The sequence below is a fragment of the Tachysurus fulvidraco genome, chromosome 24 (genome assembly GCF_022655615.1).
Source record: "Tachysurus fulvidraco isolate hzauxx_2018 chromosome 24, HZAU_PFXX_2.0, whole genome shotgun sequence".
Lineage (NCBI taxonomy): Eukaryota > Metazoa > Chordata > Actinopteri > Siluriformes > Bagridae > Tachysurus > Tachysurus fulvidraco.
The window spans coordinates 6,321,690-6,338,226 of NC_062541.1; the positions used below are offsets into that span (position 1 = coordinate 6,321,690).

General features: G+C 39.7%; 1 protein-coding gene across 7 annotated transcripts in view; it reads right to left on the minus strand.

The window, feature by feature from the left end:
* LOC113661507 (histone deacetylase 9-B) overlaps positions 1-16,537 on the minus strand; it is a 50,849-nt gene that overhangs the window by 3,928 nt on the left and 30,384 nt on the right. For all 7 annotated transcript variants that reach the window (XM_047807917.1, XM_047807919.1, XM_047807918.1 and 4 more), the window contains 5 exons: positions 11,972-12,106; positions 10,785-10,891; positions 7,343-7,465; positions 3,833-3,980; positions 2,667-2,878 (listed from right to left, as the gene is read on the minus strand). In XM_047807917.1, coding sequence (XP_047663873.1) covers positions 2,667-2,878; positions 3,833-3,980; positions 7,343-7,465; positions 10,785-10,891; positions 11,972-12,106 — 725 coding nt within the window. The remainder of the gene's footprint in view (positions 1-2,666; positions 2,879-3,832; positions 3,981-7,342; positions 7,466-10,784; positions 10,892-11,971; positions 12,107-16,537) is intronic.

Below are 16,537 nucleotides of genomic sequence, written 5' to 3' on the forward strand. Positions count from 1 at the left end.
ATATATCTGATGAGCTGTGGTAAACGTAGAGAAAAAAAAGACTGAATGAGAGAATCAACAGAAAAGGAAGGAAAAGAAGGAGCAGGAGAATGTAAAGGTAAGAATGTGAATAGTGGGGTGGAGAAAGTAAGAAAAAAAGAGAAGAAAGAAAGAAGGAGGGGAAGAAAGGTGAGGCCCTGTTAGTGTGGCCCCAGTGTAAACATCCTGCCAGGATTTATCCACTTCCTGTCTCGTTTGGGCAGCAGCGAGGGGCCTTTAATTCGCAGTGCCTTTAAAAGCCCCAAGCTCTTATAAAAAGGCCGTCAGGAGCCACTCAAACTGAGGGCTCGTTAACTCACCTGGTGTACACACACACACACACACACACACACACACACACACACACACACCATTTCAGAGCAATTTTATGAACTAAGGTGTTCAGAGATTCCCCGGAATGAGAACAACACCTTTCAGGAACAACTTTCTAGTTTGTATTAACACTGTGATCATTATATATTACAGAACACTGTGATATATTAAATGACAAAAGCGGATTACATTTTATTTGCTATTTACCGTTAGCTGTGTAACTATACGTTAATATTGCTTTTTTAAACCAGCCACGTCCACGCAAAGAGGATTTTTTTAATGCTTTGAACTTTTTTCAACTAGCTGCAAGTGACATGTCCCTAGAAGCATGTGTGAAACGATCTCCTGTGACTCACAACAACAAACTAAATGCTTGCAAGAATGTTCAGCTGTACCTTTCGTGACAAACTGTTGATATATTAAGATCTCTCGTTAACTTAAATGTTACTTTAGAGAGTTAGTCATCCTGTAAATTGGTTTTGTTTGACCGGTAAGTGATGTTCAGTATGACAAGTTGGACCTCAGTAACTCCTTGTCCACTGAAAAGTCCCTACTTTAAAGCAGCTGGTGCGCAAAATAATATCTTTATATTATTCTTTATGATAAACTTTTGTTTCTATGTCAATGTTCTGTAAAGCTCATTCATTCATTCATTTTCTACCGCTTATGTGAACTTCTTGGGTCACGGGGAGCCTGTGCCTATCTCAGGCGTCATCGGGCATCAAGGCAGGATACACCCTGGACGGAGTGCCAACCCATCGCAGGGCACACACACACTCTCATTCACTCACACACTCACACACTACGGACAATTTTCCAGAGATGCCAATCAACCTACCATGCATGTCTTTGGACCGGGGGAGGAAACCGGAGTACCCGGAGAAAACCCCCGAGGCACGGGGAGAACATGCAAACTCCACACACACAAGGCGGAGGCGGGAATCGAACCCCCAACCCTGGAGGTGTGAGGCAAACGTGCTAACCACTAAGCCACCGTGCCATCGTTCTGTAAAGCTGCAGTTGTAAAAAGCGCTATACAAATAAATTTGAATTGAACTGAATATCCATCCAAAATATCTGTAAAGATTTCTAAAAAATAAATAAATAAATAAAATGATGGTGTTGAGCTACGCTAACTAGCAATTCAGTTTAGGATATCTATAAAAGTAGTGTATTCGAATTAGCTCTGATATTAGCTAACAGACTAGCTAGTTATCTCTTGCCGGCACTAGCCAAATGTATTAGAGTTACATAGGTCTTAGCTGTTAGCCCACCAAAATGCTAGTTTATGAAATATTAAGCGATGAATGAAATGATTTATTTCACATAAGTAAGAATAAAAAAGAAATCATCTAAATTCCTGGGTGGATCGTATCTATGACATGAGCTGCAAAGCGGGAAATAAAACTAAGAAATCCATGAAATAATCTCAGGAATAAGCTGAGGACAAGAAGTGCTAAATAAAAGCACTGTGTGATCTGTAGAATTAAATTCTTATCATATAAATAATGATAACAGACATAGGAAATAAAAGAAGAATTTTGACATTTACAATAATAGCAATTTATTATTTTTTTTAATTTGTTAAAGAACGACACATTGCAGGTTTTATCTATTTCTATTACATTTAAACTATTAACATTCACTCCCTTACCAATCTCCTCAACCACCTTTTTTCTCTCTTTAAGATCTGGCCTTATAAAAAACAGATCTATTGGGAAAAATGCAGGATACTGATTGGTTAATCCTGTTTCTAACTATAGTGGCTGGTAGTCAATAAAAATGTTAGTAATTACTGCTGAAATGTACATTATCTGATGTGTATGTGTGTTATGTTAACCACCCCAGAATGAGGATTTGAACTGTCATCAAATAATTTGGTTGGGGTTTAAACCCGAAATAGCCCACTACATACCCCTGCCCCTCACCAGTGATGCCCCTGCTGGTTTCTCTGACACAAATGCTTCAAAGGGAAAAGGACCAATAGACATATCAGGTGAGTACTCAGGTCTGGCCTTTAAACTCTATAATCATTATACTCCCATCTTTAATTCAGATCATGTGTAAAAGTTTCTACGAGGCCTTTGCGTTTGTTTTCCTTTAGAAATTCACTGCGGTAACCCACAGGTATGCAGCATTATAAAATATCCTAGGCTGACTCATAGTGTCACTCCAGACTGTCACACAGCAGTCACTATGAGCTACAGTCCCGCAGAGTTAGTGCTTTTCCAGACCTCACACGCTCCCCCGTCTCGTTCGAAGCCCTCTGTGAAAAGACCTGAGTGAAATCCCAGCGTTAATCCGGGCTGAGATACCTGGTTCATGTGGACCTGCTGGTGGTATTGCTTTTGTTTCTCCACAAAGTTGTGGTGCTGCTGCTGTAGGACGAGTTGAGCCAGCGTGCTCTGGGGAAGCGGCGCAGACTGGGTCCGGTTCAGGGGCCGGTGCCGAGGCAGCCTGGGACGAGAGCCTCCGCCTGAGCGTTCCTTCATCACCAGAGGAGACTGGGGAAGAACTGAGACACTGCCTGCAAGCCGACAAAAAGAAACGGAGAAAGAGAAAATGAGAATGAGTCTGTTCTCTGAAAACCAGTGGTACTGTATACTGTGGTTTCTGTGGTTTATACCTGATGTGTAACTATGGTTACCAAACGTGACACTGTATGTGTAACTGTGGTACTAAACCACATAACTATATATAGCAATACCAATTATGTTTGTCTATAATACAGCCATGATTTTATTATTGTACATTATTCATTATTAACTTTTCAGGGGCAATCTGGGCTCAAGTGCTGGAGGCTCTGGGTTGTTGATTGGAAGATCGGGGTTCGAGCCCCAGCACTGCGCAGCTGCCACTTTTGGGCTCTCAAGCAAGGCCCGTAACCCTCGGTGCTGTGGGATAAGACTTTCACAGTGTTGTAATTTATATGTTACAAAATAAAGGCTTTTATATATCTATCCATCTATCTATCATGCAAACATGGAGTGACTTGGTACAGTGACAACAAACAGGAGTGAAGACAGTGCTTGATACTGTACGTGCCAAACAGCACACAATACTTCATCTCATCTGATATGTGGGTTGTGTAGCTAAGTGGTTAAGGTGTACTAACAAATCAGAAGAATGTGAGTTTGAATTCCATTTCTATTAAGCTGCTGGGCCCGTGATCAGAGCCCTTAACTCTCAATTGCATAAAAATGAGATCAAATTTAAGTCGCTCTGAATAAGGGCATCTGCCAAATGCCATTAATGTTACGATATGATGCATGTGAATATACACTGATTAATTTTATACTTAAACACCAAATCTCCCTCCAGAATGTTAGTGGCAAGAAATCTGAGTTGTTGTCAAGTTGAATGCTAGTTGCTCCGGCCGCTGAAAAATCATTATTATGGCAACCAGTAAAAGGAAGGCCTACTGGTAGCGACTGGTAAGTGTGAACATAGCTTTAGCCTACTGAGTGGCAGATTTACTCACCGGATGAGAGTATCTTCTGCTGTCTGGTCTGCTCTTTCAGTAACAGGTGCTGCAGCAGAGCCTGATGGCTGGTGTTCACCTTCGGCTCCCGGGAGGCAGCAGATACAGAGCTCGCTTCACCTGCTCGCTCCTTTATAGATGAAGCAGGCTGCAGAGCAACAAACAGAGAGAGAGAGAGAGAGAGAGAGAGAGAGAGAGAGAGAGAGAGAGAGAGAGAGAAAGAAAGAGAGAAAGAAAGAGAGAGAGAGTGAGTCAGAGAGAGAGAGAGAGAGAGGAAGAGGGAGGCAGAGAGAGAGAGAGAGAGAGAGAGAGAGAGAGAGATGAAGAGAGAGAGATCTCTCGCTCTCATCTATTGCTATTCCCTCTATCATCTCTCTCTCTCTCTCTCTCTCTTCTCTCTCTCTCTCTCTCTCTTCCTTTCTCTCTCTTTCTCGTCCTGCTCTATCTCTTTCTTTCTCTCCCTCTCTCCGCTCTCTCTTCCTCTCTCCTCTCCTCTCTCTCTCTCTCTTTCTCTCTCTTCTTTCTCTCTCTTCTCTCTCTCTCTCTACCTCTCTCTCACTGCCCTCTCTTACCTACTCTGCTCTCTAGAGGAGGCAGAGAGAGGGAGAGAGAGGGTTCAGTCAGTGGAAACATTCTAAACCCCTGAAATGATCACAAACACAAACATTCAGGATTCATGTGGGAAAAATGAATCAGTGAATCAATGAATTAAATAAATAATATCCTAAACAAACATGCATAGACTTTTGATTAGATTAAATATTGCACTGTTTACTTAAGAGACACATATAGACAGCTTCTACTAATAAATGAATAATAATAATAATTAATCATTGAGAAACAATTAACACAAAATCTCACTTTAAACTATGATGTTTTGTTTTATTTGCATGAACATTTAATAGTCTGAATTTTTGGTAATCCTGTTTTAAACATATTTAAGGCAAACTATAGACCTATAGATTTCTATATTAGTACTGTATGTTATTTCCTGTCAGCATGTCATGAAATGTGCTCCGGGTCGAGTATGCAACTCATCAACTTGTGTCTCTTCACGATAAAAACATTCGGAGTCATGTGTGCGCTGAAATCCTGCTGCTGAAGTACATTATGTTTGGTAACAGAAAAAATGCTTGAGCTTGAGCATAAAACAAGTTCAAAGCATTCATGCATGCACACCAGTTGCATAACAAGTGGCTAACTTGAAATCTAAAACCTGGCAGTGCATATTTATGAGGGGCAGTTACAGGGCCCAGTTTCCTTACGGTTTTATCAGGCTGTGATGAATGAGGCGATAAAGAGTGCACCCTGAAACCCAAAACTCACTCTCTCTATTTACGCACAAAGCTCGAAAGCCTCTAGGTCAGAGGGCAAAACCCCCCATAGCTGTGCTAGCATGAAGTTAAAGCAAAGGCAGAGGGGGAAAAAATAGCTGAATATCAACAGCATGTCTCTTTTTTCTCTGTTTTCACTCTTTCCTTCTGTCATTCTAAAATAAAACTTGCTGTGTTTTTATCTCAACAGTTCCGGTCATCATGCACCTTCCAAAAACAAACACATGACAGCATGTTTCTCTCTGAGAAGAATGATTAGGCTTATATTCATATCTGTCCCAGAAGGAGAATTCCTCATACGGCATTTCTTGCTTTCTCCAGAAATAGAAGGGGCCCGGCGGCTCGCTTACGCCTAAAAATACTGCTTCGGATACCTCGTCTTTTTTCTGAGAATACCTATTCATATCTGTTCCTGTGCAGAGTGAGACCTGGGGCCTGTTTCTGGACATGTTCTGTTTTGCATTTTATTGCATTTAGACTGTTATGGACATTGAGGAAATAAGATACAACTGACACTGATCATCAGACATCACCTGGTTAAGAATCCAGCTAAATACATTTACATTTTAATAGCGCTTTAATTTTTTTAATTTGTAACCAAGCAGCTTCACGAATATTTAGACTTAGATCATAATCTAGAAAGAAAAAACAAACATCTTGATCTTTTGAGAAGCTCAATATGGATCCTTGTTAAGGTGACACAAATCAGTGAGATTTATGAATGATCACTCAGCTGTAACTCTATCGATGTTCAAAGGACAGTGTTTATGACAGTGTTATGAGCAGCAATTGTACAGAAATGTACAGAAGTTGGCTTAGTGGTTAGCACGTTTGCCTCACACCTCCAGTGTTGGGGGTTCGATTCCCGCCTCCACCTTGTGTGTGTGGAGTTTGCATGTTCTCCCCGTGCCTCGGGGGTTTCCTCCGGGTACTCCGGTTTCCTCCCCCGGTCCAAAGACATGCATGGTAGGTTGATTGGTATCTCTGGAAAATTGTCCGTAGTGTGTGAGTGTGTGAGTGAATGAGAGTGTGTGTGTGTGTGTGTGTGTGTGCCCTGCGATGGGTTGGCACTCCGTCCAGGGTGTATCCTGCCTTTATGCCCGATGACACCTGAGATAGGCACAGGCTACCCGTGACCCAAGAAGCTCGGATAAGCGGTAGAAAATGAATGAATGAATGTACAGAAGTTCTCAAGGTTGTCACTCAAGCTGGAAAAAGATTGTATCTATCCTACGACCATCAATCTCCCCAAATGAACAAATTACCTATTTCTTGTTTGCATCCATCATCTGCAGAGAAAGCTATAAAACATGCACAAAATCTTTCCTTTGCCCAAACGTCGTACGGTGAGCAAACTTGAAGCTAGTTTCAGAGTCGTTGTCAATATTTGGACAAGTTTTTTGTGTTCAGATTCAGGTTACGCACATGCTCGATGTGATTTTATGGCCACTCTATTTAGATGACTATAATGACGTCTGTAGCTTTACCCTCTGAGGTTGGGAGACTTTTCTTGAGTATGATCTTCTGAGACGAGGCTAACAGTCTAGACCACGGCCTTTAAAAAAAATGCCTTTTAAAACCAGCTTGTTTTGGGCAAACTCCATCCCTGACTTGTGGTATATCATGGGTTATATCTTTTTAAGGTTTTTAACCCAATTTGGGTATAAACTTCTCACTACATGTCCATAAAACATGCGCAGACTAAAAGGTCGCTGCATGTCACCGTGCAAAATCGGTTCGGTCGGCAGGTGAAAGATGAGCGAAGGATTGAGGTGGCTTGAGGAACCACTGATGAACCAATGTAAAAAAAAAATGTATGGTACATTTTCCTATGCTTACTTAATAATGATGATAAGTTCATCAACACAGACATACGAGCTCTATTCACACTAACACATAATGCTAAGCATAGTTCATATTTTATGCTAATCGAACTCTTCTGCTCTTATATATCTGAATGTGGCGAATGTTGATGATATTCTTCAGAGCTCCAGAGGAGTCAGATTTACTCTGGTATACTCTGGAACAGTGTTCTGGTTCATCACTGACAATTCTTTTTCTTAAGATGGCAAAACCACTCCAGTCAAAATCTCTGAGCGCTCTCCTACGATGCATCTCTGATTATTTGAGGTTATCTTGCCAGTCGCTTTATCGGAGAGGTTTAAAGATAACTCACGCTGATTGGCGAAGGCCCAGAGTGGAGGCTTAAGGTAAGGTTAGGAAGGGAAGGTGATGTGTAGAGGTTCAACAGAGTGAGAGAGCCGTCTGCCTTCAGAAATCCTCCCTGTGGTAAATACTTCTGCAACAGAGAGAGAGAGAGAGAGAGAGAGAGAGAGAGAGAGAGAGAGAGAGAGAGAGAGAGAGAGAGAGAGAAAGAGAATGTGAGATGGTTATACCAAGTAATACCAAATATTCAGGTCTGGCTGGTGTAAAAAAGCAGCTATTTGCCCTCCCTTTCTTTTAAGAAAAATAAATACTATAAAAATAAAAAATAAGGCTTGTTTCTTGGCATTTAGTTACAAATATTTGTTGCAGCCATATGTAAAAAATACACAGGATGACAAGTCGAGTGTCGGAGCTGATTACTTTGTAGTCCAGAGTGAACTTAATCGTTCACAGTCACAGAAAGCAGCTTTCCTGCAGTAGACTATTTAAACAGCTTTATCTGTATATATTTGTCTTTGGAATTTAAATATATATCATTCAGACACTATCGTGTATGTTTGAGATGACTCTAGTGTTTCACACCTCTCCATAAATGATAGCTTTTCCTATCATGGGCTTGGATAAGGAAACGCTATACGTGTGATGGATTTAGACAGTGGAGTCAGACGGCGTGTTCAAAATTAGGCTGTTCATCAAGATCGCGCGTGCGAGTGTGTGTGTGTGTGTGTGTGTGTGTGTGTGTGTGTATGCATGCATTACTTGCATGTTATTTAAGTGGTATATAAATGGTGCATTATGGGTATTCTCTAACTGTAACCATTTGCATGCATTTTAGGATTTCATGAGTATACTTTATCACCACTTTATTCTTCTCTGTACCATCAGAAAGGGCTCTAATGAATAATATTAATAAAATAAAACATAAATATTGCCCTACATAGTAAATCGGGTCTAGTTTAGGATGAAATCTACACTACACAAATAAAAGTAAATTAAAATGAATGAATGAATAATAATAATTATAACTGAAGATTTCTTTCATTTGTGTCAATTTTCTAATTAAATATAAAAATTCAAAGTACGTGTCCTGAAAGTGATATTACATTTATGTTTTAGAGGCGAAAAGTATTTTCTCTAATTTTACTTGTATATATAATGTTAATATACAATATGCAGGTTCTATTATAGCATTATTTTATTTTAAATATAGAGTTGATGTGAGCGACAGATTCCGGACTATGTTCAAATTCTGTTGAATAATAGCAACGAGTGAATATTACTGAGAATGTTCCCAACAACATGACAGAGAAAGCTCTGATCTTACATCCTTTAGAGAAGAAACTTAAGAATGAAGGACAAATTTCCTCCTCTGTGGTTTATGTGATCTGACACACAGTGTAATACTACTACTAATGTTTGCTATTCTATTGCACTTTTAAAATTAAAACAATAAATCAAGTTTTAAATGAATTAGACAACCTTACACACACACACAGATGCACACATACACACACAGATCCACACACACACACACTCACAAAAATAGACACACACACAGACCCACATGCACACAAACACACACACACAGATGCACACATACACACACAGATCCACACACACACACACTCACACAAATAGACATACACAGACCCACATGCACACAAACACACACACACAGATCCGATACACACAGACACAGATCCACACACACACACACAGATCCACAGGCACACAGACACACACAGATCCACACACACAGTCACAGATACACACACACACACACACACACACACACACACACACACACACACACATACACTCACACACAGATCCAAAGGCACACAGACACACACACACACACACAGGTCCACACACAGACAGATCCACACATACACACACAAACACAAACACACACCCCTTCGCTCCTGGGTTTCACCTTCTTGTTAAACCTCATGGGACTGAAAAGGAAAGTTTAACGTAACAAAGCCTCATGCCATGACTCCATCAGACAAACAGGAAGGTTTGTGAAATGACAGTAGGTGTGTCAATATTATACCATAAGTCTGTTTATAAGTGTGTGTGTGTGTGTGTGTGTGTGTGTGTGTGTGTGTGTGTGTGTGTGTGTGTGTGTGTGTGTGTGTATGTGTGTGTGTGTGTGTGTGTGTGTGTGTGTGTGTGTGTGTGTGTGTGTGTGTGTGTGTATGTGTGTGTGTGTGTGTGTGTGTGTGTGTGTGTGTGTGTGTGTGTGTGTGTGTGTGTGTGTGTGTGTGTGTTTATGTGCAGTGTGTGAGCAGCCTGGGAGGTCTACAGATCCCAGCGCCTGGGATAGCAATTAAGCCCTAAACATGTACACACACACCCACTTTCACACACCCAGTCAGAGGGCTGACTCTGCTTGCGTTTCACTGCAGAATTACGACAGACAAACACAAACAGGCCGTCTCTGGGGGCCGCGTGTGAAGATGAGCCGCAGAAAGAGCTCCATTGTGTCCGGGGGTCCTTCTCTGCCCCGTGTGTTGGCCACAGCCCAATAAGGAAATGCTTGGGCAGAACTTCACAGAACTGCTGCCCCCCCTCAGCCCCTCTTCATTCCCCTCAGCCCCCAACCAGCTATTAGACCAGAAACCGCAGCACAGAGCGGAAAGGACCTGTCACTCACAGTGTTCTGAGCTGAACATAATCACGCCCACATTCACTCAAACAAACACACACACACACACACAGGACTCACACACAGGGCTCCTATATGCGTGGACACATTCTCAGAAATATACACACGCCCACACACAAAAATGTTCTACACACATCAAACAGAGGGGGGGGGGGGTTAGTAGGAAAATATAAGGCTGTAGGTATCAAGTAAGATGAGAAAAAGAGATGGAGAAAGAGAAAGAAGAGAGAGAAAGAAGAAAAGATAGCATGAAAATTGGACAAGAGAGAAGTGGAGTGAGAGAGAATAAGAGAGAGTAAGAATAGGAGTGAGAGAGAGAGAGAGAGAGAGAGAGAGAGAGAGAGAGAGAGAGAGAGTGTTTGTTTGTGTGTGTGTGTGTGTGTGTGTGTGTGTGTGTGTGTGTGTGTGTGTGTGTGTGTGTGTTTTAGAGGAAAAGCAGATGCCTGCACTCGGGGCTGTGATGTAATCACACTGAGAAGCAGAATGAGTGTTTAATGGTGTTGTTTATGATGCTGTGTGTTGAACAGTACACAGTTACGAGGACACACACTCACTCACTCACTCTTTCACCACACTTTCACAATTCCTCCAAAACAATGGACCATTAGCTGAGCGTTCAGTCTCTAGCCAACACGCATAAACAACACATTGCGTGCTAAAGCATCATGGAGCTTAACCTGTGCTGCTGAGCTCAGAGTTTACAGTAGTGAAGCACGCAAGCTGGTGTTGCAAGAAAACACAAACAATAGAGCTGTGTCCTGTTCTACTCTCTGTTCAGTACCTCCATTTGGGCGGAGCTAGCCTGGAAGGTTGTGCCGTTCTCATTGCTGCATAAGCCAATGGGAGAGCTGGGTCCAGAGCTGGGAGAGCTGTCATTGGCTGAGGAGTCTGTGTGTTGAGGAACAGGACAGGATATTAGCATTTTACTTCTAAAATACTGTAATCCTTACCGTGGGAGAACAAAACCTCCATAATCCTGAACCATGCTATTTTGTGACGTAGTTAATCCTTACAGGTGCATTGATCCTGTATTTTAATCTGCACCCATCACATACAGCTAATTTGCTAATTGTACGGATGCAACGTGAATAACTCAGCCACTTTCACACAATCTTTTTCTGGAAATAAATGCCAATACTGTTTGGAAAAGAAATAAATATAAATGGAAAAAAATGCTAATACCAATTTTAATGAAATAAAAAAACATCATAGTTATCTATCTAAAATCTACCTGGTTAGCTTCTTAGCTAGTTTGCTAGTTAGCTATCTAAATCTACCATGTTAACCAGTGATAAAATTAAAAATGTTGTCTTAGTAACTAACAAATAAAAGATATGTGATGTTGATGCAAAATCTACCTAGTTAGCTAGTAATAAAATTAAAAATGTTGTCTTAGTAATGTTGTCTGTAATTTTAACAATCTAAAATCTACCAAGTTATCTAGTTAGCTATCATAAATCTACCTGGTAAGCTAGTAATAAAATTAAAAATGATGTCTTAGTAATGTGATGTCGAGGTGAAACCTGGTTGAAACCAGACAAGACGTGATCTCTTTGCTCAGTCAGAATTAAGAATGAATTCTGTAAGACTACATAAAAATTTGATGCTAGCTTGCTCTGATATGTAAAAGCTAATTAAAGGAACGGTAATGGATATTTGATTTATACAGTACATGACTGTTTATTGAATCCTCAAATCTCCTTTATAATATAATAACAATGTAATAAATTTATTAACTATGAGATCATATATCATTTCCAGTGTAGCCTTCTTCAACATTTCAATCAACTGGGAGACGTGTGTGCTTTATTCAGTGTTGAGTGTTCAATATACTTTGTACAGAAATGAACACTATAATAATCAGTTTTTTTGTGTTTGCCTCGTATAATGACTTGTATACAGTAGGTACAGAATGTATGCTAGGCTGGTATATGTGTGCTATCTAAATGAGTATCTGACGCTCCTCACCACTGAGCTCCAGCGGGCGTTTCTTAGGTGGCGTGACGAGAACGCTGCCATCTCTGCGGCGCTGGATAGGGCCGCTCCTCCTCTCAGAAACCTTCTGCTTCAGTCGTGAGCGCACCTTCAGGTTAGGTTCCGAGGCTGAGACAAGAAAAGAGATAGATGAGTGATTATGGCACATGTTTTTTTTGGTAGAAGACCGTTTTGTGATGTCACACAAAAAAGTGGATCAAGATTGTGGCTGTTTATTTTTTATCTAATACAAAAAAAATCTTAATACTTAAAATCAGGACAAATGCAGTCTAAAAAGTGATGAAGAAGATTTTTTCTTTTTGTCACATGGAAAATAGTGAAATTCCTTTTCATCACTCACAGTGAAATTTTTTCTTGTTACAGTATATCCCAGATTTTGAAGTTTTGGTTAGAGCACAGTGTCAGCCACGATACAGCGCCCCCAGAGCAGAGAATGTTAAGGTCCTTGCTCAAGGGGCCAAGAGTGGCAGCTTGGTGGTGCAGGGGCTTGATCATCAACCTTCCAAGCAACAATCCAGAGCAATTAACACTTTATAATCCCACTCTCTGATGTCTCTCAGATAAAGTTCCTAATTAAATAATCTGGTTCCTCTTAATGTTTCTTCCTCATCATCTCAAATATTTTGTCCTTATCATCTTCACCCCTTGCTTGTTTATTAAGGCTTTAATGAAATTTTATAATAAATAGTATCATTTATATTTTAAATGTTAATATTCCTGTTGTTGTTAAAAGTGCTATACAAATAAAACTGAACTGAATTGAATACTGTCCTTAATAATGTTACTACACTTGTACTACAACACTACAAATTATGTTCTGAAATTTATATATTCCTATTTAAAAAATCTACATTTTTTTATTATTTGAGATATAAAAGACTGGATGAGCTGCAACTTTCTATTGTTAAACTTCGACAGAAATACTACTCATAGGTCCAAAAACCAGTGCACATAAACTCTCACAACTTAACTCCCATTTAGAGGGATGTACTGTTACTAGTAGCTCGACAGTGAAAGACCTCAGTGTTATATTAGACAGTCACTTGTCTTTTAAAAATCATATCGCTCATACTACCAAAACAGCCTTCCTCCACCTTAGAAATATTGCCAAGCTGAGAAACATCCTGTCTGTATCTGATGCTGAGAAGCTAGTTCATGCATTCATGACCTCTAGACTGGACTATTGTAATGCATTACTAGGTGGTTGTCCTGCATCTTTAATAAATAGGTTACAGTTAGTCCAAAATGCAGCTGCCAGAGTTCTCACTAGGACAAGAAAGTATGACCATATAACCCCAATTTTATCATCTCTACACTGGCTACCTGTTAAGTTTAGAATTGACTACAAACTGCTGCTACTTACGTACAAGGCTCTTGATGGTTTAGCTCCCATGTATCTAACTAGTCTTCTAACACGTTACAATCCTTCACGCTCTCTGAGATCACAAAACTCAGGACTTCTGGTAGTTCCCAGAATATCTAAGTCTACTAAAGGTGGTAGAGCGTTTTCTTATTTAGCTCCCAAACTTTGGAATAGTCTTCCTGATAGTGTTCAGGGCGCAGACACACTTTCCCAGTTTAAATGTAGATTAAAAACTCATCTCTTTAGTCAGGCGTACACATAATACATCCTATAATATCATGCACCAGTACATCAGACCTGCACATTTTTATGAACAGCAGATATGTTAACCCCTTTCCACTGCTTCTCTCTTTGTACCTATCCCGAGGCATCCAGACATTGTACCAGCTCCCAACGTCCTCTGTGGGACGAAGCCTTTGGACGTCCACTGAGCCGAGGCCGACTCTAAGAATCCTGAGACATCTCCAGTTAGACTCTGTGACACTAAGGAGATCCGAAGTCCATGATCCTTACACCAATACAACATTTAAATGACTATATTACAATCACACCCCCAGTGTCACCCATATGAGGATGGTTTTCCCCTTGAGTCCGGTTCCTCTCGAGGTTTCTTCCTTTACCAATTTAAGAGAGTTTTTCCTTGCCACTGCTGCCTGAGTCACTCAGACTTGCTCATAGGGGAATAAATACATACAGATTGTGAACTATATATATCTAATAATAACCTAGAATTTTTATTCTGTTAATTCTTATTTCTTTTATTATTCGTTATTTCCTTTATCATTAATTATGTTTACCTTCTGCTCTATGTTTATGTTCTGTAAAGCTGCTTTGAGACAATGTCTATTGTAAAAAGCGCTATACAAATAAACTTGAATTGAATTGAATTGAATTTTAATATTACATATTTTATCTATGTGAAAATTCTGCCCTCAATGACGACATTTTTTTTTCAGTTTTTATTTATTTATTTTTAATTTCATTTTACTAAAACTAAACAGATCTACTCTACAGATTAGCACCAACAACATGTAGCTGTGTTGGTGTCTGTGGCTGAATTTCACGAATAAAAAGCTCTCTGTGTACGATGGTGTGTATTTGCCTAATATTACCTCATTTTTGATCCAGAATGCAGCTGTATGGCTTGTTTATTTCCCACACAACTCTGTTACTATGCTCTCTCTACTGGCTTTTTTTAGCTGCTCACATCAGATTTAAAACCCTGATGCTTGCCTACAAAGCCAAAAACAAGCACTTTTTAAACCCTGTTCTGCACCAGGCTTCTGCTCTGCTTTCGGCACTGATTGTCTGGAACCACCACCATTTCTCAAGCTATAAGGAATTTAATATAAAGACTCTTCTCTTTCCTGATCAGGTGGAGGAATGAAATGCCTGATTTACTGCCTGTTTACAAACAAATACAACTACATACATCACAGTCTGAGGGTACTCTTGGTGCCTGATCTTGTTTACTAGCATAAGGGCATGTTTTTGATAGAGGCAGTAACATATTTTGGTAAAAACTCATCTGATTTCAGATATGAGCTCATTTCTGAAATAAAGCTTAATAAAACTTGCTAGCACTAATGGAAATTTTATTTATCTGATATCTTTTATAAAACCTATCATGTGTTTGCTAATCAGCTGCAATGTTATTAAGATTAAGAATTAAGATTAAGAATTTTTTAAATTCTCATCAATAAATTCTTAACATGGAGGAAATGTATGATTTGTTACTAACATCGCATCACAATCAAAATTTCTCTCAAAAATCAGAACATTTTGTATATCTTTTATGGAAGATGATGATCTCATGAAAACTTAAATGAAACTAAAATGATAACTAAATGATAACTGATAATAATGTCCATTGTTAAATATGCTATACAGATAAATTCGATTTTTTGTTTACAGAAGTTTATTTAGTTTGGTCATCTGCTATTTCAGGAAATATAAATATAAAAAAATAGTTGGAATAAACTATTAATACAAAAAAAAATTTCAAATTAACCGTGATGTGGTTTTGGAATGTTTTACACTAAAAATAGTCAGTGAGTCCAAAACAATTCCTGATTTTTCTTGATACTGTTTTCTCTGGATAACTCATAGGGCTCATTTATAGCTACTTTGCTTCCCTAATGTGAAAAAAACTAAACGAAATGAAATGAAAAAATTTAAATACCTTAGCAAAGCAGAAAATGTACTTTCTTAAATTTTATTGTCAGTTTAAAGTGTCCTCAATATTCATTACTCTCGCCAGTTGCAAACTCAGTCAGAATCTTCCATCTTGCTTTATCTCTGCATCTGAGAATGCTAGTCACCCATATTAATGCCCTGTGCAACAACTCAAATACAGGTACATTACCTCAGCTAAGTGTAAGGGTTATATATGAGCACTCACAGACTTCACAGGGACACATCCCAGCTGTAATGAAGTCCAAATAGAGGGGATCGTTTCGCTGCCTCATATGGAGTAGATTAGTCAAGAGCAACAGAGCTCTAAGTGAAAAAGTCCGATACCTGCAGGCCAGGCAACCACAGTCACTGTACAGTAGCCGTGGTTAAACTAACACACGGATACCATGTGTGTGCTTGTGTGTGTCCAGTGTGTGTTTGTGTGTGTTGGCTGCCTGGAAGAAGGGAATCCCCCACCTTCACTTTTCGTCATACAGCACCATGCCCCAGTTCCTCTCCATGACCTCCTAATGAGTTAAGTTTATTCTACTGAATCAGCACGAGGCACTCAAAACAGGAGTCTCGGAGACGCCACCGGCATCCAAACCAACCAGTGGGTGGGCATCAAAGAAACAGGAAGTAAACAGATATCAGTAAGTGCCATGATTAGAATATGGTTTGCTCACTCACTGTGGGATGCTGGGCATTCATTAGATATGTAGATGATAGAGGACATGACATATAGTTTATATACACTGACTCAGAGTCTCACACACACACACACACACACACACACACACACACACACACACACACACCGTCACAGCGTTCTGCATCCTTAAATTTAATTTCATGAGAAGCCACTTCACTTGTAAGTATCTACGTCTGCAATTTTTCTCTTCCCTGTTTCATTCACAAAAACTCAACAAAACAATAAAAAATAAAGGGGGGAACAGAGAGCACAAGGCATTTCCGTGAGAACGTGAACGAGTCTTTGTCTT